General features: G+C 42.1%; 1 protein-coding gene across 1 annotated transcript in view; it reads left to right on the top strand.

Annotated features, from left to right (window-relative positions):
• BTBD11 (BTB domain containing 11) overlaps nucleotides 1-20,742 on the top strand; it is a 234,420-nt gene extending 213,678 nt beyond the window's left edge. Inside the window, exons 14-21 of the mRNA XM_044441292.1 lie at nucleotides 275-495; nucleotides 3,082-3,260; nucleotides 9,791-9,896; nucleotides 12,484-12,586; nucleotides 14,477-14,558; nucleotides 16,564-16,632; nucleotides 18,310-18,423; nucleotides 19,853-20,742. Of these exons, the coding sequence (XP_044297227.1) occupies nucleotides 275-495; nucleotides 3,082-3,260; nucleotides 9,791-9,896; nucleotides 12,484-12,586; nucleotides 14,477-14,558; nucleotides 16,564-16,632; nucleotides 18,310-18,423; nucleotides 19,853-20,062 (1,084 nt within the window). The 3' untranslated portion in view covers nucleotides 20,063-20,742. The remainder of the gene's footprint in view (nucleotides 1-274; nucleotides 496-3,081; nucleotides 3,261-9,790; nucleotides 9,897-12,483; nucleotides 12,587-14,476; nucleotides 14,559-16,563; nucleotides 16,633-18,309; nucleotides 18,424-19,852) is intronic.
• Nucleotides 20,743-27,789: the final 7,047 nt, after the last annotated feature.

Raw genomic sequence — 27,789 nt, 5'->3', positions numbered from 1 at the left:
AATGGAGCCACAAAGATATAACCCTGTTGATGAACAGAGTGTGGAGTCTTCATTTTGGATGCTGGACTTGCAGCTGTAGGCCCAAATATACTATACTGTGCAAAAATAAAAAGGGCATTGCTTGAAATCAGGTTTGCAACAGCATCTGGTTAGGTACACTAACTAGATTTAACCCTAGCTAGATGATTGGATAGCACTGGCTTTGCTGTTAACAGTTCCAATCTGGTTGCCTTTCTTTCCCCCTGCCCTCTCTCTTCTGCCCTATGATTGACAGAAATGTGTTTCGCAAGCTGCTTGCTCAGCCAGAGAAGGAGAAGAGTGATATCCTGTCCCTGGAGGAGATCCTGGCTGAGGGAAGTGACTTGGCAGACAATGCACCAGCCCCATTATGTGCCAGCCGCAACAGCAAAGCCAGACTGAAAGCTCTGAAAGAGGCGATGTATCACAGTGCTGAGCATGGCTACGTGGATGTAACCATTGACATCAGGAGCATAGGTCAGTTTTGGTTTCCTCCATGCAGTATATCCTATGAGAGAGAACTGTCAGAAATGTAGCATGAAGGGAGAGACCTCTGTCATTTGCACTGACCATTTCGGATCTCTTCTTGAGTTCTTGTCAAGGCAGACATCAGGCAAGTTTCAGATGTGTCTGGGGATGCAGGAGAATTTGAATGTTAAAAAGAAATTAACAGCATGGCTAGATTTTCTTAATTTCCTGTGAATTCTGTAGAAATTTGGGGGTTGAGTTTGTCAATATCAATTTTACGGCTCAGATTGACTATGATGGTACATAAGATATTCAGTAAAATTGGGTCATGACCAGTGGAAGGACCAGTGCAAACGTCAAAATCAGGAACGGTCCACAGTGCTGCTTTTTCTTGCCTTATCTTCTCTGTCTCAATTTTTCTCTCTCAATTTTTCTTCAAGTCACTTCTCCCCTTGCACTTTTTCTTCCGTTTCAAGTTTCTGGCTGAGGAGGTTTTTGCACTGCACATTATGCATTGGTACTCTGCATGCATACATGTGCATGCATGTACATATGCATGTGCATGCGCACACACATCATATGCCCAAAGTGCAGCAGATAAATTATTTTTAAATAGCAAAGTCTCTATGATGAAATATTAGCCACTTAATTGCATGACTCTCAGTGGCAAAATAAATTAAATCTGCCTACTTTTGCATGCAAGTAAAACAATCGTTCTGCAGAAAAGAAGCTTTTATTGAATTTAAGTGTATGTGTGAGTCACAGCAGATACCATCTTAAAAGACATTCCTTCCCTTGTGGAAAAGGGAAGAAAAGGGTTCTTTGCTCCATCATTGATTCACAAATATGTACTACAGAGCCAAAGGGAAGCACCATCTGGCCTCTAGCACCAGACAGGAGGGCTGTGGTACAGAGAGGCTGAAGAAGATTATGGTCTGGGGCAGAATGGCCTGGCCCTGCCCAGCAGCCAAAGAAGGAGCATCTTGCTAACCCCTCCCAGCCAGGAAGAACACCTGGCTCCATCCACCATCCATCCTGAGGCTACAGAGCTGAAGGGTAGCACACTTTGGCCCCATCCATTGGCCAGCAGACTTTAAGGGTAGCTGGCGTGTGCGGGCATTGTGTATAGGGCTGTTCATGTGAGTACAATCTAGAAATCTAAATAAATTACTGAAATAATCCATTACTTAATTAATAGGCAGCTGCCTGGATGATTGGGGCACCTTTGTAAGTGACCCAAAGATGATTACATGATTAATTTTAAACCAGTGTATCCAATTGTAGTAGCCAGTGTCAGGCTGGCAGGCTGACTCAAAAGTCAGCCTTTGGCTGGAGAGGGCTCTTCTTGACATTGGAGGCTAGAGTCCTTCCATGTAAAGCTGATCCTTCGTCAGCCAATATTCTGCTCTTGCCAATTTTCCACTTTAGAGCAGAGGAACCTTTATCCCCTGGCCCTCGAGAGTGATTTTGTCTAGATGAGGAACTACTTGTGAAGGAAAGCTTCCAGCCCTCCGTGGAGCCCTAGATAAAAAGAACTATCAAACACTACATCACAATTTCAAGAAAAACAAAGAAGGCTGCTGTAAAGGAAGAAAACTGTTTTATTCCCATTTCAAGGACAATGCTTTTTCAAGAGTAAAAGTTCAACCCATCAGTAATTAATAAACAGCTGTATAGGGAATTTGTTAAACACATGGAGTATTCTGCAGTGGGGATTCGACCCTTCCCAAAGCCAAGCCTCAGAGCAGCAGCATTGCTCATTTACAGACTGAGTCAGGTCAGCAGAGTTCCTGTAGCTTGCTTTCTGAAGTATTGATTCCCTGAGGTGCAGGTGGTTCTTCCCTCTGGTGTCAGGCAAAATAGGTTACTGCCCTTTGGGGTTTTCTTTGACATGTTATGCATAGAAATGGGCCTTCCCACTTAAATGGAGAAGTGGTTAGCACCAAATAATTGGGGTTGAAGAACACCCAGAATGAGTGTTGTTTCCATTCTTGCTCAGGTGAGTTGGATCTTTTCTCTCTCTCCCCATAGCAGTTACGCCATACCGTGTTCTGATGTGGGCAGAACATGTATAGAAATAGTACAAGGTTCCCAGCAGCACAGAAAATCAATTGCTTTGCTCACCTAGGAAGAACAGTGATCTATTTAGTCCTGGGAGTTGCCCGGCTGGAAGGCCACAAGCTTTTCGAATATAGGGATATGCAGCTGTGTAAGGATGTACAGCTCATGAGCCATGTGAGTTCCAACTTTTGTTGGGGTGCTCAAGCAAGAAGCTCTCAGTGGGGTGTTCATTCAGAATGGGTCCACGTTCTCCTCCTCCTCTTGCTTTTTCAGCTCCTCATCTATGCCACTGTTGCCTCTGCCCAGTATTTTCCTTCTCCTTTAAGCTCAAAGGAGAACCATCTTCCCACAAGGGGAGGCCCAATGATACCAACCCTTGACATTGACCCTGATGGCAACTCTAGCAAGGGAAAACAGTACACAATGTGAAGGATTGAGAATATGGTCTGTCATAATAGGGTCCTCCTATCTTGGATCAAACCCTGGATTTTTGAGATGCATGCAAACCTTTGGGTTTGCTTTTACTTTAAACAGGTGTCCCATGGACTCTCCACACATGGCTAGAATCCTTGCGAACTGCTTTTCAACAGCACAGAAGACCTCTCATCCAGTGCTTGCTGAAAGAATTTAAATCTATTCAGGAGGAAGAATACACTGAAGAACTCGTCACACAAGGGTTGCCTTTGATGATTGAGATCTTGAAGGCAAGTAAGGTAGGTAAAATTGTGGCCTTTGCTGTTCAACAGTTACTCCGATTATGATTGTGGTGATTACTTCCTGCTCTTTGTTTATAAACACTCTACATTGCTTATATTACAAAGCACAAACAAATTAAAGTCAGGTAAAATTATTGAACTGCAACAAAACATGAGGTTTGCAGCACTAAAAGCATCACAGTTTCTGAGCAAAGCAGTCTTTATATAAGTAGATAATCAAATATCACCGGTCCGATAAATAGAAATGCTGTCATCAAAAATCCAGAGGATAGTATCCAGAGCTCTGAAGTATACACGTAGTATATCAATTCACATGTAACAAGTCATGGTTTGGCATCACATAGCAGAGCTTTCCGTTCACAAAAGCCAAGCACCCTTTCCCTTCTCCTTTCAAGCTCATTATTTCATTAGTTACATCCCAGAGTTCTGGAATAGGCATGTTCTAGCAGTGGGCGGAGGAATTCCCCTGCAACCCACTTTGAGCTGCGTGCGTGCGTGCGTGCACACACACACACACACACAATCTACTTTTGCTGCTACTGGAACTGCTGCAATGCCGCCAAATTTGCTGCTGAAATTCAGTCTCTTGGAAAAAAAGTGCTTTCTTCTTTCAGACAAGGTCTGTGGAAAGTATGTATGTATGTATGTATGTATGTATGTATGTATTTATTTATTTATTTAAACATTTTTATGCCGCCCCATTCGCCAAAGCCTTCTCTTATGCTGGTGACCGCACTACTAAAAGTGACCATGGAGTGTGGTTTTGCTTTAAAACAAGCACTGCACTTCCTGCACACCTTGTCTTCATGAAATTTCCACCTTGCACTGCCACACGACCAAATTTCAGCAGCAGATACGGGGGCCGAGCAGCTTTATAGTGGGGGAGACCATAAAAAGGCCAGGGGTAGCATGCGGCTCACCCCTTTTGTAGTTTCTGTGTTGGAGTTTCAGGCTAGGGAGTGCACTCTGTTTTCGGGCTGTGACTCACAATACATAGTTTGCTGCCTGAGATGGAAGTGCAAATGATGAAGGATGGAAGTGGAGGAGGGACTGGAGAGGAAGCATTGTGTGAACACAGCACACATTCCTGTACTGCTGAACATGGTGTAGTTTCAGGATGTCAGCCACTTTCTGAACTCCTGCTTCCCAAATGCACCACTCTGGATGTATGGTTTTTAAAAGGAGGGTTGGTGCTCTCCATCTCCTGCAAGGACAGCTTAATATTGACATTGACAGTGAGCCGGAGAGACTACAGAAGCAAAAGCCTTGTAGTGAAGCTAAGAGTCACTCCAGTCACGCAATAAAATACTGGCAAGAGAGACTGATAAGCACATGAGCTGAGAGTATAGTTTTATCTCACTGGCTATTTAGAATGGCACAAGGAGGGCATTGTTTGCATTTCCTCAGATTTTTGTGACAGATCTCAGATCCAAGGAATATCCTTTTTCGTATTTCTGTTCCTGCCTGTGAAATATTTTTGAGAAGGGTTAACAGTTCATTTGGCTTGCTGAGAACACCCGCTGGAAGTTTACTGGGAATTTTTTTCCAGGACCATTTGAAATTCTATGAGAAACCCTGAGACAAAGAGATGCACAGATTCTGAATCTCTCCTTTAGAGAAATATGAAGCATTTTCTTTTGGAAATGCAATACTACAATAAAGTATAGGGGTGTTTCCATTAGAGAGGAAAATTTCCACCCCTCCAAAAATGGAGGGGGTAAAATTTGATCAGAATTACATGTTGATTGAACTACATGATATATCAACTAATTTATCAAACATAAATTTATTTCCCACTTTAACAATGTGGTCCAGTCTTGGATGTGTCTATTTAGACAAAGCTTCCCTTGAGTTAAATGCAGCTTTCTCCTGGATTTCAGTTTTAAACCATTAATGGTGCAATCCTGTGTTTGCTAGCTGGGATAAGCTAGCAATTTTATGGCCTTTTTCTTCCAAACATGCATAGAATTGCTTCAGAAATTCACTTTGTATAACCCTCCTTAAAATGGAGGGATAAAAAATGGTTCCAATACCTTCTGTTCAGGGGTGGGAATAATAGGGCCTTTCGGGAAGGTTTCAAACTGTTTCTAAACTTTCACATCTTTAATTGCCAAACCACGTGGTGAAGACAGTTTCATGTATGATCGGGGTATGGAGAGGGGAATTGCCTTGTGGATGCAATGACACTACATAATCAGGCATTCTCAAGGAAATGATAAGAACCAATGGGGAATTGTTGAGGTATTAGCCAAGCCACAACTTGGCTTTTTAATGTGTAAAAGGTGGAAAGGACAGAAAGAAGCCCTCACCACTTCTTAATTCAGTTTGCAAGTAAGTACTAACACCCCCTGAGGTTTGCCTTCCCTCCCTCCCTGTCAAAAATCCATGCCAAATCACGTATGGGAAAGCAGAGTTCACCTCATTCCCATCTTGAATGCAGTGAAATCAGCTGCTGGGATTGCTTTAGGCCAGCCCTCCTGCAAATGAATTCTGACCACTGTTCACCCCTCTGCAGTCCTGAAATAGAAAAATGTGTCAATAAGATGTTGCATTTTTAAATTTTTATTTTATTTTAGTTCTTGTATCCTGCTCTTCACAATGTCTCAGGGTAGCAACACCATGAAATAAATAAATAAAAGTAAAAATATGGTACAGCATCACTAACAAAATCCAAAATAAAAACACAATTAACATTTAAAATAATGGGAAAATAAAAAGGTTTTGGCTTGGTACTGAAAAGAAAAGAGTCTGGTTTACTTTTGCACATTTCACAAGCAGTAACAGGAACGTATTGATATAAAAGTCCCATTTGGGAGTGGGGTTAATTAGTATAGTTGTTTAAAAATCCATTATTTTTACATACTTTGGAAGTATAGTAATTCAAAGAACACAATTTCTTTCACTGTGCTACTTCACTAGAGTTCTAGTAGGATCATTTTGTATGATTACTGTTTGTTTTATGTAATACATGACTGAAGCATGCATTATCCAGAGAAAAAGAGTGCTCCATTTCAAAGAAGTAATGGACGAAATGCCTGCTACAGCGCTCTCAGCATTTGAGGCACAGAGCAACCTCTGCCTCCTGATTGGGCCCTTTGCATCATCCGTGGCATGATTCTTTTTTTCCTAAGGTGGATTCTTCCATATGCTGGGGGCTTATGTGGCATGTAGTGGTACTTGTCATCACATTCAGCACTTTTCTGTCTAAACAGTTCAGAGTAACCAAGACCCGAAACCTTCATAAATGTGCATCTTGCATTCTCCATATGAGAAGTGAACATCAGGTACACCAGTGTGGCATGCTACTGTAATGCACAATAAACCTGTGTCATATGAAATTTGTGTGCAGCAGCATGGATTTATCTGGAAATTAACCCTGGATTTGATTGGATTATCTTGCACTTAAACCATTAATCATAAGATGTCTGAAGGGATATTTAAATAGTGGCTTCATAAAGACCCCTTCATAAATAGGAGGTATTAGGGACCGTTCCTGGGTTGGAACCAAGGTGCACTAATGCTAGGACTTGTGTGCCCTCTCCTGGTCTCATACCTGTAGACCGTTGATTCTGTTCCTGGATCTGAGCTCTGGATAACACAGGTCTGAAAAAAACCCTTTCAGAACAAAGTCTTGGCATTTTTCCCAGGTGTCACCAAGGGAAACATTCATGCAGCTCCTCTGATGAATTGTGCTCCTTTGAGGAAGGGCTTTAAACCAGCTCCCAGCTCCTGGGCATCCCTTGCTCACAAGCATTGATTAATATCAATAATTTGTGCAACTTGTAATCGCATGGGAGCAGCCTTCCAAAGCAACATTTAATTGCTTTACATGCAGGGCACACTTGAATTATGCTGGAGGACCTTCAGGAGATTCTCCCCAAAGAGAACTTGAGAGGACCTGAGCAGACTTTCTTTTTATGGTAACAGCATCAGATGACCAGAGAAGCATGACGCCGCACTGGCTAAGGACCAGTCCAAGCCCTTGGTGTCCTCATGAATCACTTTGCCTTTTTAATGTGCAGATCAATTCATTTCTCAGTCTGCAGAAGGAGGGAGAAGAGTAATTTCTTCCTGTTGGAAATGTCTGATTGGAACAAAGCAGTAGGAGATTGCTCAAGTGTTGAGTGACCACTGCTGAAGGCAGAGGAGGAGGGCTGCAGTCACTGTCAGTATCGATGTGGATATCCCCCTGTTGGCTGGTGCAGTTTAGTTTCGAAAGGTAGTCAGAAGAATAAAGAGTTCTGTGTGATTCAGAGATGAGCCATCCTTTGGTTCCAAAAAAGTAAAAGACCGAACAATGGAGTGCTCTCTGTTTACGTCCTGCAACACTTTTCTTAGCTTTGTGTCCCATTAATTTCATTTCTGACATTTTTACAATTTCATAATATGCAAGTCAGATCACATATAGTCAGCCCTCCACATTCTTAGGGACGCAGGACCCCTACAGAAGTGGAGAAACTGAGACTATGTCTAGACTCTCCTCCCATCCAAACTCACCAGTGCCGCCTCTTTGCAGCAAGATAATTCTGGAGAGATTTCCCTCTCTGAGTGGGTGGGGCAGGAAGGCCTGCTTCCTAGATCTCCCTCTCTCCCCTTTTGCTTCCTCTCTTTATGGCGATGATGCTTTCTCACAGTAATTTTTAACAAATTAATAGGCTTTATGGCAATTGTTCAGGGACTGTTGGTACACCTTTAACATTTCACCCCTAACAGTTTAGCTTCCCACAAAGCAATCTTTCAAAAGTGGTCTCCACAAATGGGTGTCTGAAGGAGATGCATGTAGGAGAGAGTTCACTGTACGGTACTTTTGGCCTTTACATCTTCCAAGGGGCACATGGGTCCCCCTCTCCTTCATGTAAATCTAAATTCACCCACAACATGCATTTTTTGCCATTCCTTTTCTTCCCTTAGTGACCATTCTTCCTGTATCATTTTTTGTCACGTACTTCCTGTCAATGCCCCCATCTTTCCTTTACTCCCTAGGCACAGTCAGATCCTTTTTGTATTTCCTTTTTACTTGCAAATTTTAGTGCTGTTTCACTCGCTTCCTTTCTGGAGTGCTCTCTAGTGTTCTGTATGAAGAGTGCTTTTTTATTTCAAAATGCTTTGATGCATGGAGTCCAATTTAGTTATTTTCTGGAAGTGAAACTGAAAATTTTCCTGCTGTTTTAGTCCATAACAATCCCTGTGCCAGGATGTCTGTAAATAAGCTTTTTCTAGCTGCAAGTGCCTGTCTCAAGGTTCCTTGGTGAGCAAATGTAGCAGAAACTGGGTTTTGGGTGGCATCATATCAAGGGAAAGCAGAAATAAAAGTCTGCCCTTGGGTTCATCTGATCAGTTTCCATTGATGACAGAAGGAGGTGCACACACTACAAAAGAGTACAGTCTGGCCTTATGGGTTTTTCTTTTTTAGCATCTGCCTAATTCTGGACTTTTTAAAGAGTCCATGGCATTGTGCTTCAGTTCTTTTGGCAACCTGAAACTCTTACATCAAGCTCAGGTACTGAAGATGCCTTTCAAGTACTCCTTGTTTTAGATGTTGCAATGCAGCATTTAGAGAAGGTTAGCCTTAGGTCTTCCTGGACAGGGCAATTCTCTCTTTAAACTTTCTCAAATCCATTTTAGCACATCAATATAGGTGCCTACCTTTTCCAAGATCAGACTATTTGTCCATCTGGACTAGCACTGGACCATCTGGACTAGGCTAGCAGCAACTTTCTGGGCAGCAAAGTGTCTTTCCTGCTCTCTGATCCTTTTAATAGTTGAAATGTAACTGGAAATGCCAGGGAGTGAGTCTAAAGGAGATAAGGGGAAGCAGCAGCATCCCACCTGCCCTGCTGAAAGACTTGCCTTTTCCTTTGTGTGTTGTGTCTCTTGCAGTTGTAAACTTCTGGGCAGCAAGTGTCTTCCTTTTACTGATTATGTATAAGCCACTCCAGAGGAGCAGGATAAATATGTTATTTAATAGCAAACACAGGCACTTCTGCTGCAAAGCATGGGCTCTACCACTAAGATGTCATCCTGCCAAGGTTGTCTTAAGTTCTCCATGAATCCTCAATTGATGGAAGGCTTTGGAGATCCATCTTTGCTGTCTTTAGTTTCACTTGCTGCCATTTTGGCAAAAGTGTAAGAAAGGGCACAGACCCCAGAAGTTCGTCATGGAGCATGGGAGCACTCGGAAGTGCTGCCATAGCTCTTGAGTGAAGTAGCAGCAACTCTGTGCTTAGGATATATCCATGCAGCATCCCCTGGCATTCTGGTCGGCCAACTTCCATTGCAGCAGGAGTATCTAGCAGCTTTCCTCCACCTGGTGCCCTCTAGATACATTGGACTACAATACCCATAATTATTCAGCCAGCCTATGCCAGTTCCAGAAGATGATGGCAAAGTGGCTAAGAATCCCCTGAAATGTTTGCACTTGCACTTTCAGGACCCCGTGAGCATGCACTGTTCAGGAAATTCAAAGTGACTTCTCAAATTGTGCCTGCCTTTTGTGTTTATTTTTGTTGCATCTGTGTTTGTTTTAGAATGAAGTGATAAGTCAACAACTGGCTGTCATTTTCACTCACTGCTATGGACCATATCCTATTCCCAAGCTCATTGAAATCAAACGCAAGCAGACCTCTCGTTTAGGTAAGTATGTGGTAGCCGGGCTCTTGTGTGACACTCTTTGGTTCATGGGAGTTTGGCCACTGGAAGAAATTAAGATAACTACGAAAATGCCTTAACCATGGCAAGGACATTTTGCACAAATGAAGTCAAATGGAACCCTCAGCAACCCCCAGTCGGTTGCAAAGCATTTACTTCGTAGCATTCCAGACAAAATCCATTATGTTAGACAGTTTGCTGGAGACAACCAGGTTTGGTGTTCAGATGTACATGCACTTAGTTGTATGCCTGCAGCAGAAGCACAGGAGGCCTTAATTTTGTATGTCTGTATCCTTTACACGCAGATCAAGTTTAGGGGAAATCTTGTTCTCAGCAGCAGCTGGATTTGAACTGTGGTGTTGGGCTGACCGTTTCTTCAGTCACAAAGCTATTCCCTTTTACTCAGTTTGAGCAGATTACAGTGCAAGACATTTGAGGACAAAATGACATTTAAGTCATGTGTTTTTCAAGATGCAAGGATAGTGAAAATGTTTATTTCACAGAATATTGTAATATGCTCTGCCTGGCGTTGGAGTACAGCTGGAACTTCTGTTGATGCAACGTGCAGCAACTGGGTGACAGTGTGTGATAGCATGATCACATAACTCCAATATTAAAAGGATGCCAGTTGTTTTCCAGGGTCAGTTCAAAGCACCATATTTAGTATCTACACCTCTATATAGTGTAATGCCTACCTATCTGAGAGACTGCCTGTTTCGATATGAACCTGCTCAATTTTCAGGGTCAGCAGAAAAGGTCCTTGTGAAGACATTCCCACTTGTGGAGGCCAACTTGTCAGGCAACTGCAGGCAGGAAAGAGCTTTCTCCTGTGCTGCTCCCAAAGTACAGAACGCAGTCCTCCTGGAGTTGTAGCTGGCCCCCACTCTAAGGATGTAAAGGACGTGCTGGGCCAGAGCAAGGGTCCATCTAGTCCAGCTTTCAGGGACCACCAGTTGCCTCAGGAAACCACCCATGAAATACATCAACTGCTCTGCAGCTTAGGGATGTACTTTGATTTGGTGGACACCAGAGCCTGAAGCTGGACCTCTTCCAGAAGACTGATATTTTGCCTTCCAGATATCCGTGTTTAACATTTCACATCACAATCCACACTTTTAAAAACATGTGATTTTTGTATGCAGATCTTTTTTTTTTTTACAGAACTTCTGAACTGTACAGAGAAATTATTCTTCTTATAATACCGGAGCTCAGAGGCATCAGTATGACTGATCAGCAGAAGGTTCTAAACAGATGAAATTCATTTTTGTGTACAACTCATGTTCACATGTAGTTTGGCTTTGAGTTTCCAAACTGCAGTGCTGGGGGTGGGGGTAGTATTTATTTGAAAAATACCAGTGGGGCAGAAGGATTATAAGCCTTCAGTCTGTAGTGCCGTTCTGAATTGCCCTTGCTCCATGGCTGTAATTTGCTAAAATTTAAAGAGTTTGGGAATCCAGTTGTAGATCTCTGTTATTTGGTCTTGATAGGTCCTTATTTAGCTGTTACTGCCTTTCCCCAATGTGCTGCCTTCCAGATATTTTGAGCTTCAAAACAGGCATGAAGTTCAATATCATAAGTCTTAGAGGAAAGGGAACAGCCAAAACTTCTAGGAGAGGGTAGCATTCTTTCCTTACTTTTACTATTCATATTGCAAACCACTGTCCTCTCAATGTTAGAACTATGTCTTTCTCTTTTGTTGCCTCCTTGTACTTCTCGTGCATAGCATAACACAGGAAACATAAGGAAAGAATCTGCAACTAGCAAGCCAACTAGATGTCACTATTACATTTTTCACTGATTGCTTTCATTTATTATGAACAAAGGAAATGACTGCAGAAAATGAGGGAGCCTCATGTTCATTTATGGAAGAAATTTTACTCTGAGCCTTTCTTTTAATTACAGTACCATGCAGTCGATAAAGCAGAACAAATTATAGCCATTTTCCATGCTATTGTGCACACAATTTTATTCACCTTGGAAGTTAAAGCCAGTTTTAAAGCTCCTGAAAGCCATATTCAGCATTACCCAACTCTGGAAAATCCAAGTTCTAAATTTAATTTGTGTGTGTGTGTGTGGGGGGGGGGGCGCTCTCCATAGCTAGAAAAAGTTCCCTTGCAGAAATGGTTCTTCAGGAGTGTAGGAGGGGTCCCAGGACTTTGGGACTGGGTCTAAACTCATGGCCCTGCAATCTCATTCATGTTGTTGTTTGAGTGAGTGAACACTTTGAATACAGCTCTAGTGTGCCATGCGAGTGGAAGGAGCGGCAGTATAAAAGGCAACATAATATTTAGGAATATTCTTAGGTAAAGACAAGAATAACTAGAGAAGAAGAACAGAATTTTTCTTCAGAATTCATCTGCTTTCCCAAAAACGCAGCCTATGGCAGCTGGCCATTCCCCTTTAAAAATATTAAAATGTATTTTAATAACTTTGTACTTTTTTTGTTCAAGCATCTAACAAAATACATTCCATCTCGGGTAGTTTTTCAAACTAATTTCAAAGAAGTATGCCAGTGCATTAATTTAGTTGCAAACTAATGTTTTTCCTGCTCATTTTCTTTTTATGATTCCAGATCCTCACTTTCTTAACAATAAGGAAATGTCAGATGTTACATTCCTTGTGGAAGGAAGACCATTTTATGCACACAGAGTATTACTGTTTACTGCATCTCCCAGGTAGAAATAAGTATTTATAAATAAAAATGACAAAACACAGTATGTGTGTTTGAGAAATTTTATAAGGCAGGGAGCTTTTATAGGTTATACAACGAGAGCTTACAGATTTCAGGAATATGGAATGCTTTGTAAGCTGGAGAAGCTCCCAGCAAATTGTAGAGGGGTTTATAATAGCTATATAATATAAAACCACCTTTCCTAACCTGTTGGCTTCCAGGTGTTCTGGATGCAACTCCCATCATCCCTGGCCAGCATGAAGTGGGAGCTGTATTCCAACATATCCAGAAGGTACCAGTTTGGGGAAAGCTGACATAAACCTCAGCTTTCAATATAATCCCAGTACAACTGTATTTCCCAGGCAGCCTGCTTTCTGCTACAGTGCTCCTGTGTGCTTCTACTGGAGTAAGCCCCATGGATTTGAATGGGACTTTCTACCAGGAATGTGTGCACAGGTTTGCAGCCCTGATTGTTTTTAAGAATAAGTTCACACTTTCCTTCTTGCCCCAAATTTTGCATAGATGGAGTATACAAAACCTTTAAAAATTTTAAATAATACAAATAAGTATTGGGCTTTTCCTCCTCTGCCCCACATATAAACTTCATTGGCATGGACAGTTTGCCGTTTTAAAAAAATGATAGGATTTGGACTGTTCATGTTTGGTTGAAGGTGATATGCAGGAATCAGTGTTCATGGCTTGGAGGATTATACTGGGCCTCTATACAGAAAGCATTTACCATGTGCTCATGATTCTTCACCCGTTGGAGCTTGCAGGTGATTTAAATGATTATCCTCCTCCAGAGTCTCTCCCATGCTCTCCGACCATTTCTGTGTCTTTTTTTGGTAGAAGGAAGATAATGGGCTAATAAAGAGCTTGCGTGCTAGCGCTATAAAACGCTACGATATGGTCATGCTTTCTCACAAGTCCTCTATACTACAGTGCCACCTTGTGGTTGTGCAATAGAATATATAGAAAGACAGAGAAAGATCTGGCTGAGATCAGCAACCTACCGTGGTTTGTTGTCATTGGTGGGATATCATGTCATCTGGACAAGGACCCGGTGGGGCAGCAGAACACAGTGGTGCCAGCAGCATTGTCTTCTCCCACTTCTTGCCTAAGAGGAGACTTCTTGGGCAGGAGGCAGGACCTGCCAATCTGCTTCATGGCACTCTCCTCTGCAGCCATTGGTCTGGAGCTCTTCCCTGAAACAGGAGGCAGGAGACGTTGATCGAGGCCCCTCTGCCCACCCCATTGCAGTTCAGGGCACAAGCAGTATTACGAAAATAAGCTCTGTTTGTGCAGCAGGAGTCTCTGATAGCAGCTGTCAGAGACGGGAAACTTGTCCCTGCAGTATCCCCTGGGATGCCACATGGAAGAAGAAAGGGAGGGAACGGAATGAAGTAACATAGTGAGCCTGATTGTCTGTCATGGTACTTCACAAAAACAATCAACCCACTATGGCTTGATGTGTTGTGTGGACTCAGCCAATGCAAAACCCTGTGAAAAAAGCATAAAAGAGCTGGTCTTAATCCAATAAAAACCCATCAGCAGAAACCTCAATAAAATGATGGGTTAAAATGGTTTGAAGGCCTCGTGTTTGAAGGCCTCATGTGGAGAAGCCCATTGTCACCTACTGCTCAGTACAGGTCAGACTATTCTTGATGAGACTGCTGCAGGGGCCCATTCAAAACCCTGGTATATTTTTCTGTATTGGTCATTCAGATGCTGCACATTCATGCTATGGTAGCAGCTGCAGTAGTTAGGTAACTTCCTTCTAATATGGACAAAATGCCACGTGGATGTTCAAGCCACAAACCTCAGTCTAAGAATTTAGCTTATTTTCGCACTTGAAATAGCCAGAGACTTGTACTTGTCAATATTTTTTGCCTAGGTTTAAAGCCCTGTTGTCCAGCAAACCTGCATCTGACAGCACTTTTATTGAGATCAGCTATGTGAAGTATCCCATTTTCCAGGTAAGGTGTATGGATAGCAATTAGTGGGAAGGAAAATTCATGGCATGAATGAGTGATGATTAAAGCTTCCACTGCTTTTCAGTAGCAACATTTGTATTATATTTGAAGTTGCAGCCAGATCACGTGTGATTGGTGTTTTCAGTTTTATGGTCCTGCACATAACTGATGCTGCTGTGAACTGCTTGTGCAGGATCTGTGCAGAGCTGACACATTAGGAATTCTGCACCAGGGTAGCTGAGCTCTGTTAAGGAACCTAATGTTCAGATCCATCAGTTAGGCAGGTCAAGGGAACTAGTGGGGTAGCTTACACAGGACCCCTTCCTAGGCCTTGCAAATCCTCCTTAGTAACCCCTCTGGCTCCAGAAATTTCAGCAGGTGTGCTCACACAAATTCAGACCTGTCTTTTATAGTTCTTTTTCTAAAGATTCTGAATCTAATTCCAGTGTCAATGTTTTTGTCAGGACTTTGCTCCCTTGAGTTTCAGAAGGGATGCAGAACCTTGACCTTGGGGCCAGGTAGGTTCACCAGAAGGCCACTCCCTGTTTCCCTGGACCCCTGGTCTTTCTGCCATCCCTTGACCATTCCATGGTTTCTTGGCTTTTGTGCAGTTTTTTCCTCATTCTGAAAGGTTGAAAAGCCTCTCCGAAGCCTTAGTTACTGGCTGTTTAATTTTTGCCCCACCCCTTTTGCCTCTGGGCCTGCCAACCATTCCAGAGGGCTTCTCTGTTATGAGATTTGGCTTTCAAGGTGAAAGATACTCTAATGTATCAGATTACCTAATGTGAAGGATGTTTGCTCATGGACCATCCTGGGTTTCCACTGAGGCACTTGTGCTCTGTTCTGGGCTTGTATCAGTCCTCTACTTGTATGCCAGGCATAGGTCGAGTGTAAGGGTTACAGTTCAGAATCAACTGTCTGCGGGAGGCAAAACACTTTTCTGCATGAAGCATTTATTACGCTCTCATGTCCCTTACCCACAGTATGTGCAGGAGTTTACACAACTTGATTATCCTGCAGGCCTCTCTTGCATTTTCTGAGCATTTCCATGGCTTTCCATAGGATGAAGATAATGAGGCCTAATAGAGGCCTAGCTATCAGACACTTGTATTTTCGTAATTCTGCTATAGTGTAGAACCACCCTGTGTTTGTGTAATGGAACAAATGGAAAACAAAAGAATTGCAAATTATATTTACACATATAAGGGCCAGTCTTCATCCTGCAAAATAACAAATAAAATCTGGAAGCAGAAGCCTCAATTAAGTGGTGGATTTAAATGTATCAGATGCCTCAGAGAGCGAATCCCAAAGTTTGATGTCCATAAGGAGATCTCCTGCAATCACTGTTCCTACATTTTAGGAAATTCTTCCTCTGAACTTTATGCTAAAGCAATTCCCAATTTGGGTATATCCTAAATGAGATGAAAACAAACAAGCATGCAGGATGTATAATCAAGAGAACTGATCTTGTGATTGTACCAAAGAAGAGGTGCCAATTTTCTTGTAGGGCCCCTTTTGCCTTTAATAAGAGCATGACAGCTGATGCTTTCTCCATTGTTACATTTGCACAAACCTTTGCCTACTAGAATTCTTCCTATCAGGCTGCTGATAGAAGCACAGGAGCTCTGCTAGGCAAGAAGGTGGCACTCTTTTAGTGTTACAGCTCAAAGATACCTTAACATTGAGAACCCCTTTTCAAGAAATCTTGACTCCATCTGAGTCCTGACAGTATGAGAGGCACTTAGAAACAAACAGCTTGTTCCCAGATATGAAAAGCTAAGTGCAGGGTGTTTTACATCTTTCTAACAAGTTTGTTTTTCTTTCTTACATTTTGGAATAAACCTCCTCATGTGTGGAACAGTCTCTGAAGTAAAGTGACTGTTTACTTCAGTGTGGAACAGACTCTGAAGTAAAGATCACCCTAACAATAAACAAGCAGTGTACTTGCAGAGTAGAGAGTAGGGAGACAACTACAGCTACATTTTTTGTCATCTTTGGTTTGTTTCAGCTTATTATGCAGTATCTCTACTGTGGGGGCTCAGAGTCACTTCTCATTAAAAACAATGAAATCATGGAGGTAAGAGGCATTTTGCACCAATAATTGCAGTGGTGATGGTGGTGGTGGTGGTGATGATGTTGTTGTTGTTGTTCATTTCTATACTGCCCATAGCTGAGCTCTCCAGGTAGTTCACAACCCCTAAGTCACCCATCCAGGTTTCTGCCAGGCCCTACACTGCTTAGCTGCCAAGATTTCAGACTATACAGAAGATGTGTGGTCTCACTGTAATTACACAAATAAGTAGTCAAATAAAAAGGAAAGATCTCCTCTCCAGGCTGTTGGTTTTTTTTATTATGACTTCTCTTGCAGTCTTAGAAGTAGAAAAGGGTTATGATTCATCATTAAATGAACAAATCAGTCCATTGTAGCAAGGTGAAGTAGCAAGTATTAAAGAGGAGGAGAGCTGAACAAAGAAAGATACATTTATCAAAGCAGCTTGCCCCAGACTGTTTCCCTTCAGTGTTTTAGACTACAACTTCCATCTCCCATCAGGGAGTGATGAGAATTTTAGTCTAACACATTTAGAGGACAAGAAGGAGGAGAAGATTGAACCAGACCGACATAGTTCAAAGCAAAAATCATAGTAATAAAGCTGTATTTAGTCTTCTCATTTTGCTGAGATATTTTGGTTGAATGAAAACAACTGTTTCAAGGCAGTATGATGCTCTGCCAAAAATAATGATACTTTTTTCTGACACATAATGATTAAAGAAGTTTTGCAGGTTGAAAAATAAATAAACATACTGTAAGAACCTGCAAATTCTGTTTGACCAGTGAGCATGGTATGACAGAAAAAAATGGAGGTGAAATTGTGGAGTTACAACTATAAGGATTGGGCCCACTCTTCCTACAAAAGATTCTTTAAGGCTCTTGGAAACATGATGGCTCAGGCAAAGAAGAGGGCTTAGAATCCATAGCTGAAATTCCAAGCCCAGTGGACCCAGAGGTAAGCCAGAGTCACTGAGAAGCACTGGGTTTCAAACACTGAGAAAGTTTAATAAGCATACTAATGTGAACTGGGTGAGCCTAGCTTCATTAATTTCAGGTACAGCCATTAGGTAAAGATGGCAGACCAGTTAAGAAGAGTCAGATGTGCCAAGCTATTGGCCTTTAAACAAAATCATCTCTCTTGAAGGCTTGATTTACTTATTGCAGTTTGGAAGGGAAGAAAGATATTCCTTTTGGAATCAGCTTCTTATTAAGCTTGTCTGTAATGGCCGGTATTTGAACTTTGTTTCTTTTGTAACTGACTTCTGCAGTACTCTTCATTCATACTTCAAAGCCTAGCTGGTCAGTGTTCACATAATAAAACCTTTAATTAGAAAGCCATTCTCCTGGGTTCTTTGACAGCTATGACAACAACAGAGTCTACCTTTTGGTTTTCTTATTTTATGCACTTCACCGTTTCTTTACTGAAATCTGACATTTGATCTGACCTATTTTTAGTTTAATATTCGCTGACAATGGATCCTCTAAGTTTGATAACACCATACCGTATAGTCAGTGCAAAGGTGCAAATATACCACAAAGGTGTATCATTTCTGCTGTTTCTGCACAATATGAATTGTACAAGAAAAAGCAGGAAGTCAGCAGGGGAAAATTAGAAATGTGTCTTTAAATGCCCCCCTCATGCACAAAACAATTATTTCTTCTTCCTCCTGAGAACCTATTATAATCATTTCTTCTGCTTTTCAGCTTCTATCTGCTGCTAAGTTTTTCCAGCTTGAAGCTTTGCAACGACACTGTGAGATCATCTGTGCAAAAAGTATCAACACAGAAAACTGTGTGGATATTTATAATCATGCTAAGGTAATGCAGCATTACTAATATAGCATACATTACTCTTAAGCACTAGTGACTGTAACCAAGCCTAGCATCAGCAGAGGGCATCCTGTGCCCTGGGCCCCTTTTCATGTGCTGTGATGAGTACATGGCATTGCACTCAGTGGCTGCCATTATAGTTGCCCACAGTTGCCCCTAAGAGCTTCTCTGAAATGGAATTGAGTCATCAGGTTGAAAAATGTTGACTTTCTCTTCTGTGAGAGGAGCCAACTTGATCTGACCATTAGAAGATCAGTTCCATACGAAGATGCTACTCAAACAGGCAGTCAGCCTTTAGGTCTCCATCTTCCCTTTTTGTGTCCACAGATTATTTCAAATAAGACTTTGCTGAAGAATTGCATTGTTTTGCCATATGATCATAATGACCAGTTTCTATAATATCCATGCCTCTGATCTATCTGTTCCTACCTTCCAAGTTAAAGCTCCAGTTATTCAGTTGGCTTTGTAAAAGTTAAAAAGGAAAGTGGAGGCATATTCCTATGAGTGTGAGCTGCAGACTGAGCACACCACTCCTTAGCTGAGTCTGCAATATGGGGAATTCCAGTCTTTGTGTTTTGTGGAAACAAAACTGCCAAGTTTGATGTATATGTGCTGGGAGATGGGCTCCCCGCATTGCTCAGTGGCAGCCTTCTCCAAGCTAGTGTGCTGCAGATGTGTTGGGCCACAACTCCCATAATTCTCATTCAGCACTGCTGGCTGATATGAAGGCACCAGGATAGGGAAGTCTCCTTTTAAAATCTGTTTAAAGTTCTGGTCTATAGTAGAACAATGTTTTCAATTCTGTATCAGTTTTGTTTTGTTTCCATCATGGTCTCATAGAACTGGTGTCCATTGGTCTAGAGTACTCTAATGCGATGACACTACAATAGAGCTCTCCAGTCAATGACCAGATGACGTTCCTAATGGCTTATTGCTGAGTCATTAGTTCTTTGTTTGCTCAGAGCTGCTTTCAAGAGTACCATTCATGCTTACTGCTAGCATATGGATACCTGCTGCATTTCACCATGCCAGTACATTAACCATCTGAATGGAGCAGAGCCAATGGCCTTCCTCCCAAATGTGTTTTATGGTGGTATCATCTATTGCCGGATTTGAAAGAGCAACTGGGAGACTGGCAAAGCTGTAAAACTGGGGACTCCTGTGGCATTCTCCTAGTCCCCATTCTTGGCACCATGTCCTCTCTCATAAGATCCATAGATAGTTTTGTCTCTAGCATTATGCATAAATATCTTACAATGAATATAGATATCCCATGAGTCTTGTTTTGACTTGTGGTTCCTTAACACTGGAAGTATTCCTTTTCACAGAACATTCACTTCCAGCTTATACCTGGGTCTTTGCTTAACTAAAACATATTTCATTTTGTTCTCTCTTCACCTTCATTTCCCCTCCTCAGTTTCTTGGAGTCACAGAACTAGCTTCCTATTGTGAGGGTTACTTTCTGAAAAATATGATGGTACTCATTGAAAACGAAGCTTTCAAACAGCTCCTGTATGACAAGAATGGAGACTCCTCTGGCCAAAATGTACTCCAGGATTTACAGAGGACGTTGGCAGCACGGATCCAGTCAATTCATTTGTCGTCATCAAAAGGCTCCATTGTATAAAGTTCAGGAAGGGAAGGGCTTGACATTTTGGGAAAAACAGTCCGAATGTTGCTGTTGCCATTTTTTGAGCAAATACACAACATTCACTTTTCCTACTGGAGTATTACATTGCAGATGTGGTCCAAAGGTGCTGTCATTTACTTGAATCTTCTCTTGAGCAAGAGGTGGTGGTACATGTGACTCTTGTGCATTTTTGGAACTACGTTGGATGTATTGCTATCCTGTGAATTGCTGTTCAAATTCTGAATGTGGAAATGCAACTAATGCCAACAGAAGATGGGCCATGCGCTGGTGAATAAGAGAAACCCCAAAAAGAGCGAGGATGCCATGGAACAATTATTTGTCAAAACAACATATCAGGTTGTTTCTGTTGCACAGTGTCATACTTCTTTTTGCGTGTGTGTGAGAACTGTATTCTTCCCTATCCTACTTCCCACTGTATTATGCATTTAAGAAACATAAAACCTGATAGCTGCTCTTTAGCAAGAGTCAAAGAACTGGTAAGACTGTTACAAATGGAAAATATATATATTGGGAAATTTTTACTGGTGGGAACTTTTTAAATTTGTTCATATCAAATGGGGTGGCCTTATAGTTAAAGGTGTTGGGTTTTTTCCCCCTTAACCTCAAAATTTTGCTTTTGACAGAGATATATTTGAGAATGTATGTAACATGTTAAGTTGGGGGGGGGAGGTTGTTTTATTTTTAATGGTAAAGTGTACATTGTGTAAACATACATCTGAAAACAGTTCTGTTTGTATGCTTCACTTAAAGTGGTATAATCTTGCCCAAATGGCTGCGGTTACACCAAAGAGGTGCAATTACCAAGAACTCAGTAGTTTGGGTTGGAAAAAATCTGCATGCTCGTTGTGGTTTGGGGTTTGAAACAGCAGTGAAACTCAACATGCATTTGCATGGTAAAGATACCTGTGAAATGTTACATTTTGCATAATTTGTCTAAGAAAAACAATGATGCAATGTTAGTTCTTTGTCAAACTCCATTTGTGAAGTTATATTTCTGGGTTTTATTTTTGGAGTGTACACAGTTCCCACAGAGAAGAGTTTTAAAGCTGATGATTTTGAGAAATTATACAAGAGAGGCCAATCTATTCAAGGGAAATGATGGTATTTTGCTACTGGGCAGAGGTTACGATGAAGATTTATTTTAATTATATATTGAATATGTACAATAGAGTGATTTCTTGCTGTAAACTGAGAATGTGTAGGTTATGTGCTTATGGAGGCCTGTAACAGGCTTCATCTTATTTAGTGACATAATTTTAGCAAGACAAACCTATTAAGTGCCACAGTGATTCTTGACAAGTTACAATTAATCAAATAGTTTTGTGGGGATCGCAGTAAAGGTTGATCCACCAGACTCTCTGTCTTGTTACCTTTTCCTTGGAGACTTGAGTTAATTTGCCTTCCCTTGGGAAAATCAAAGCTGGCTGATAAGCTTTGGAAATATTCCTGATGGCAGTGCAAAGTAAATCCTAGGTCTTTTATAAAGGTGCTAATTCACAATCACAGATTCTTTTTCATGAAGTGTACAGGAATCCAGTTTTTGTATCTGATGACAAGAGAATAAGGGGCTGTTCCATGGCTCTGGACTTCTAATCCTCTGTAGCCATTTTAAACCATTCTTACAACACTGCAAAATGGATCACCAACTAACGAAGTAGCATCTCCCCACCTCACCCTGCTGTCTGCAATTAGCAGCTTGCCTTTCTGCGAATGTTGCAGTGCTTCAGGGGCCAGAGGCAGCATGGCCGGTTGCATTAAGTGTTCCCTCTGGGGGTTTCTGTTCCATTTGCTGTGCTTCCTCCCTTGCTGAAACCAGCAATGCACACAGGACGAGCTGTTATAAACCAGCCTTCCCTAATCTGTTGCCCTCCAGAAATGTTGGACCAAAACTCCCAGCAGCTCTGCAAGGCAGGAATTCATTTGCAGAGCACCTGCGGCACTTCCAGATGGAGGTCTCTCGGTGTTGCCTGGAGAGATTGCTGAGGGCCCTTTGGCTGGACACCCTCTGTAGGCCCCCCACCTCAGTGGGTTTGCCTCCACCATTACCACCACGCTGGTCTTTGCCACCACAGATTTGCTTTGGTGCAAGCAGCCATGCAGCCAGTGGCATCTCCTGGGCCACAGTAAGGGGCAGGCTGTTGTAGCGAAGAGACAAAGCCCCTCCGGCAGCGCTCGCCCATCCATGTCCCACCGAGCCTACTGTTGATGGCGGAAAGCATGAAAACCATCCCTACCATCTTTTGGGAGGTTGCTAACAGGTTCCTGGTTTTGCTTTGGTAATAAAAAAATTAGCAGCAGTAGTGATGGTGGGAGGAGGAAAACATGGCAGGGCTACAAACTGGAGACTGTAAATACCATGAATGAGGCAAATCAGTTCTGCAGTAAAAATTTTGTCCAGAAGCAACCCAGGTTCAGGGTGGCTATTGTGATCCATCAGTGGCATTTGAAAGCCTCGAATGCATGTACTGCCAAGCAGCCAATCCAGGCGATGGGGACAGATGCCACACACGCAGGGACATTTCTGCAAGTGTCCCAAGAGTCACTGGAATGTATTGTTTGTGAAAGTGGTTAACATGGGATAGAGCAAGTGGTTTCTAAACTGAATGCAGATTCTATTAAAGGAGCCTTTCCTGCACATTTAAAAAGGCAAAAAAGCCATTTTAAGCACCACCTGTGAAAACAGCCTAAGGACACCGTCCTGTGCATCTCTAGATAAGAAAAAAAATCCTACCTCCCAGCTGAGACTTGTAGAACTTTTTTTCCCTGTCCAAACTTGTGTAGGATTGTGCCTTAAGGCATACTTTCATATTTGTGGTACCAGCCTATACGTTCTAAAGGCAAAGAAAAAATACTCTATAGGGGGGTTCCAATAATAAGAAAGATTTGAAATCTATTTATTGAGAGACTGTTGTACAAAGGTTGGGTTTCTATCGTAATAGAAGGAAGGGTTCCTTCTCTGTCCCTGCTCACAGCAGGTATCTGGGCTCAGTTCCATATTTGGGCGGTGGGCATGCATCCTTCAGAGAGTGCCTTGGGGGTGACAGGCAGGAGCACTGACAGGCATAAGGGCCCATTGGGGGCCCCCATCCAAGTTGTCCTGCTTCACTCTGCCTTTTGCCAGGCAGCAGGATCCCTCTTCACATCAGGATCCCTTTTGCCCTCTGCAGCCTTGGTGGCAGGGATGGGGGCAGTAGTGTTCTCCCTCCCTGGCAAAGCTGCTGCCCACCATGACGTGCTGGAGGACCAACTGTTGCATCCAGCACTAAGGATGCAGCAAGCACCCCACCTGACATAGTGCCATCTTTTGGGTGCAGAGCCAAGGAGTGTGGCAGGGTGGTAAGAAGGCCGACAAGGAGCTCATTGCGCCCCTTCAGTGCCTTCATTAAAGGTGTGAGCCCCAAGGGGCATTTGGTGAGTTGAAGTCACTCTTGCTCTTCCTCTGCACTTGCCTCCCACAAAGAGTGGCACAGTTCTGCTCTTCCCAGAATGCTCTTGTGTTCCAGTGCCATCCTGGGAAATGAGCATTTTGTGATGGCCATCGCTCTGCTGTTGTTTGAGTGCCCTCTGCACTGTGGAGCGCTGGACTTCTAGCCTCCGAGCCAGGGGGAATGGTGCCAATGGCTGCAGGGGTGAGGAGGGACAGGATATTATCCTTCCACAAATTTCCTTTTGCTCACTTCTCCCAATGACTGAATTGCAAGTGGAAATACAGTAATTAGATTGAAAATGGCAATACAAGCAAAGGAAGATCACTTCCTATGTCAACACTAGATTCCTATATCAAGACTAGATGGCCTGGGAGGCCCCTTCTGACTCGCTCTGTCTCTATGTTTCTAACACCTTCTGCATTGATTATCCTTGTAGAGTTTTCTCCATGTTCTTCCACTGAGGACCACCTTCCTCACTTAGAAAATAGAGAGAGGCTTGATGGGGTTTTTTGCAGGTATATGGTCCCTCATCCACTGCTAAGCCTCTTTTTTTAGTGTGCCATGGAACAGTTTGGAATGCCTCTTCCTCTAAATATAAAATTTCTCATAAATTCCATTCCCCACCCCCACCATTTAGAACATAACAGAACTGTAGGAAGATGATTCCTAAAATGTGAAGTCCTCATTTATGGAAGGCATCACTGCCTAGACAAAACAAAGAAAGAAGCAAAACCCTGGGAGAACAAGAAACGTATATACCAGACCAAGAATCTATTTCCAGGAGTTATTGGACACAGCTCCCACAATCCTTAATCATTAGCTACATTAGCTCAGGCTGGGGTGCCCTTGGTCCATCCAGTTCCAGAACATATTTCACATTGGTTAATCAGATGCTTCCTAGAAGCCCCATGAGCCTCTGGCATGAGTGTGCATGCGTGTGTATGTACATACATGCACACTCATGCGCGCGCGCACACACAAAATACATCCCTAGCAACTGGAATTTCTATACATATTCTATTTAGCTGACATAGCTAATTAGTCTTTGACAGGCTCATCCTCCATTAATTCGTCTATTTCGACTCTTTGTGCAGTTGTAAGTTCCAGGAAATGAGTAAGAACTACATTTAAACCCTAATACAATGATAGGTATTTCATATTCAAAATATAAACTGTGGAACTTGTGAAACCTTACTATGGGTTTGATCTAGACTTAAGCATAGTTAAGAGCAGATTCTCTGAAACCAATTGGACAAGTTAATAATACTACCTAAAGACCGATTAGAAGCATAAGAGTCACGCTAGATCATACCCTAAGTCCACCCAACCTAGCCTTCCATTTGCACAGTGGCCACCCATATGCTTATGGCAAGCCCACAAACAGGGCGTAAGTTTAATAGCACCCTCTTCCTGCTTGGGCCGCCCAACAAATGCTGCTGAAAGGCATTCTGCCTCTGATACTGAACGTAATGTAGAGCTACCGGGACCAGTAGCCCTCGATAGCCTTCTCCTCCATCAGTTTGCCCAGTCCCCTTTTGAAGCCACCCCGTTGGTGGCCATTATTAATCTCAGTGGGTCTTCTCTAAATACGACTAAGTCTGAACTAAACCCATGCTGTCTTTCACTGAGTGCGTGGCCTTGTTTATGACCATGCTTCCTATCTTTGGCAAACACTCTTCTGACTCAGGGCCAAACCTGACATTACTTGAATTGCATAGCTAGGAAGCATGCCAGCATTTTTCCTTCTTAAATTACAGGCACATTTTTATTTAACCTTTCTTAAATTACACGCACATATTTAGCCCTTCTCCTCTGCATCACTATCCTGGCTAAGATTCTCCCCAGCTCTGCAAGTAGTCCTTTTCCCTAAGGTTAATGGCTGCTGGGGGGGGGGGGGGGGTCTCCATCAGGACTGCAGCTGAGGAAGCAAGGGCTGACCCCCCACCTTCCCTGTTGTGCAACTGCTGCAGAACTTCATCCCCACCCCATGCCTGAAATTAAACAACAACATTTTTGGTACCTCCTAACTACATGTTTAATGTAATCTATAGTTTGGGCCCTACTTATAGTTAAATGTCACCTTTTGTTTCCAACTAACTCATGTGTCTCTAACAGCTACTTGGCAGGCAGGAATTTAACAGGTGCAGCTATTACCCTGAGAAAGAAATGCATGGATAAGAAAAGATGTACTTTTGAATTTCTGCCTGTTACACAGCTGGTAAATGGTAAATACAGCATTTCATGAGCTTCTCTTTAACTTTTAACATCACAAACCTATACATCTCTACTCAGAAGTAAGTCCATATAGTTCAGCGGCACTCACTACCAAATTTGTAGGTATAGAACTGTATTCTAAATTGCCTCTCAAAATCTGGAAACAGCTCTTTTTACAAGCATGTAGCCAATTCTTCTCTCTCCTGACTTGCCTCCCCATCCAGACATTTTTCTTAAATTTTAGATTCCTACAGCCAGCCAGCCAGCCAGCCAGCAAAATGGCTCTTTTTTACAGTTCATTTTGAATTTCAGTATTGTTGTATGCTAGGAGATGTCTCTTCCTTTCTTAAAAGGACATATTTTCTATTAAGAGCCTTACAGAGAGTCTTGCAGGGGTTGGTGGGATTTGCTGCTTGCCCACTATTTTAGAGTAATCTATATCCTTTTAAAACAGCTGGTTTCCAGATGTTTTCTAATGCAAACACAATCAGATTCCCTAGAGACTGTGCTGTTCTCCAGTAAAAGTATGCATGCAGTTTTTCCATTCTTAAACAAAGTGTTAGGCAAAACCATAATTAAAGGTGAAACTTGTTAAGCATGGGTCCATAAAGGATCACAGATGCTTGTCATTGCTAGTATTGATAAAAAGGAATACGGAAAATACTTTGACCAAATTATATACTCACGTGCACTTATTGCCATAGTATTTCTTTCAGTATTGGACCATCAGATACCACAATATTTCTATTATCTCTTTTATTTCTTATATCTATACCAAACACTCTAGTCACTATCCTATTTTGGTTCTCACTTGCCTTTATCTTCTGTTGTTTTCTTAAAAGAGGGTTCCTAACAAATCATGAAACAAGAATCCTGCCTTTGCAAGGCAATGGAAAACAAATGGAAGTAGATGTATTGACATGGCTTCAAATGCAGTGGTGCTACAAGAATATTGGAGTGGTGGTAGAGCACGGATACTGAATTCTGAGGGAAAAGAAACCCTCTGGCATTATGGGAAGGTAGGACATAGTTCCAGTGTTGAGGAAGTGCATGAAAATGGGGAAATTCCAGACTGAATAGACAATAGGACAAGGACCACTGGGTTATTTAAAATTAAATGTAGAGCATAGAGAATTGGAATAAAATAGGAGAAGGGGGTGCTGCCTTTTTCAGCCTAATAGCCAGTATTCTTGCTTCTGGGTTTTTTTTCTGTTCAGAAAAAAATCACCAGTTAGTTTTTTCATATTGCTTTGCTAAAGCAGGGCAGTTCTAAATCCACTTGCTCCAAAGAAATACTGATCCAAAGGATCTTGGATGGATTAGAAATGTACAGGATAAACACAATATTGTACATAAAGAAATATCCTATGCTAGGAAGAAAGAGGAACATGGGTTTATTTTTGAAAAATACAATTAAAAGCCACAGCTGAGCCAGAAAATGACTGGGCATGTCTAGTCCAAACCAGAAATAGTTGGGACACTATAGAAAACCTGGTCTTAATAAGTCTTAGGTGCAATCCTGTACACGTATAGACAGAAGAAAGCCTTCAAATCCCAGCATGCCCCAGACAGCCAGGCTGGCTCTTTTCTCTGTCTAAATTAGCATATGGTTGCACCTTTAGTCATCCGAAACCCAGTTCATGTACTATATTTCTAGCAGTATGCCTAATATATCAGAAGCATACATATAACAATGTGAAATACGGCTGCAACAAAGAAATGCTGAAGTTATCCGCCGAGTCTGTTCCCATGGGCAATCCCATGCTTGCCTCTGGAGGATGTGTGAAACAGCTCCCATAACAGTGAAAATCCATCAGTGCTGCATCGTAGCAATATTTATTCATATTTATATGGAGGATAAATTAAATATTTGAGTATATATTATTTTGTGGTAATTAGATGACTTACTGTTTACCATCCATTGAACTGTTAAACTGAGATTCCTTTGCAGATATATTTGAAGCCAAAAGTTTCTACTTTCACCAGTTTCTTGTGTTTTGTCTGGCCACAGGCCACAGGCCATTTACAATTCTACCACTTCAAAGTAAATAGTCTGTGAAC

This window comes from Varanus komodoensis, unplaced genomic scaffold (genome assembly GCF_004798865.1).
Source record: "Varanus komodoensis strain SLA01 unplaced genomic scaffold, ASM479886v1 scaffold39, whole genome shotgun sequence".
Classification (NCBI taxonomy): Eukaryota; Metazoa; Chordata; class Lepidosauria; order Squamata; family Varanidae; genus Varanus; species Varanus komodoensis.
Note: the sequence above shows the minus strand (reverse complement) of the source record. Positions and strands in the feature narration are given on the sequence as shown.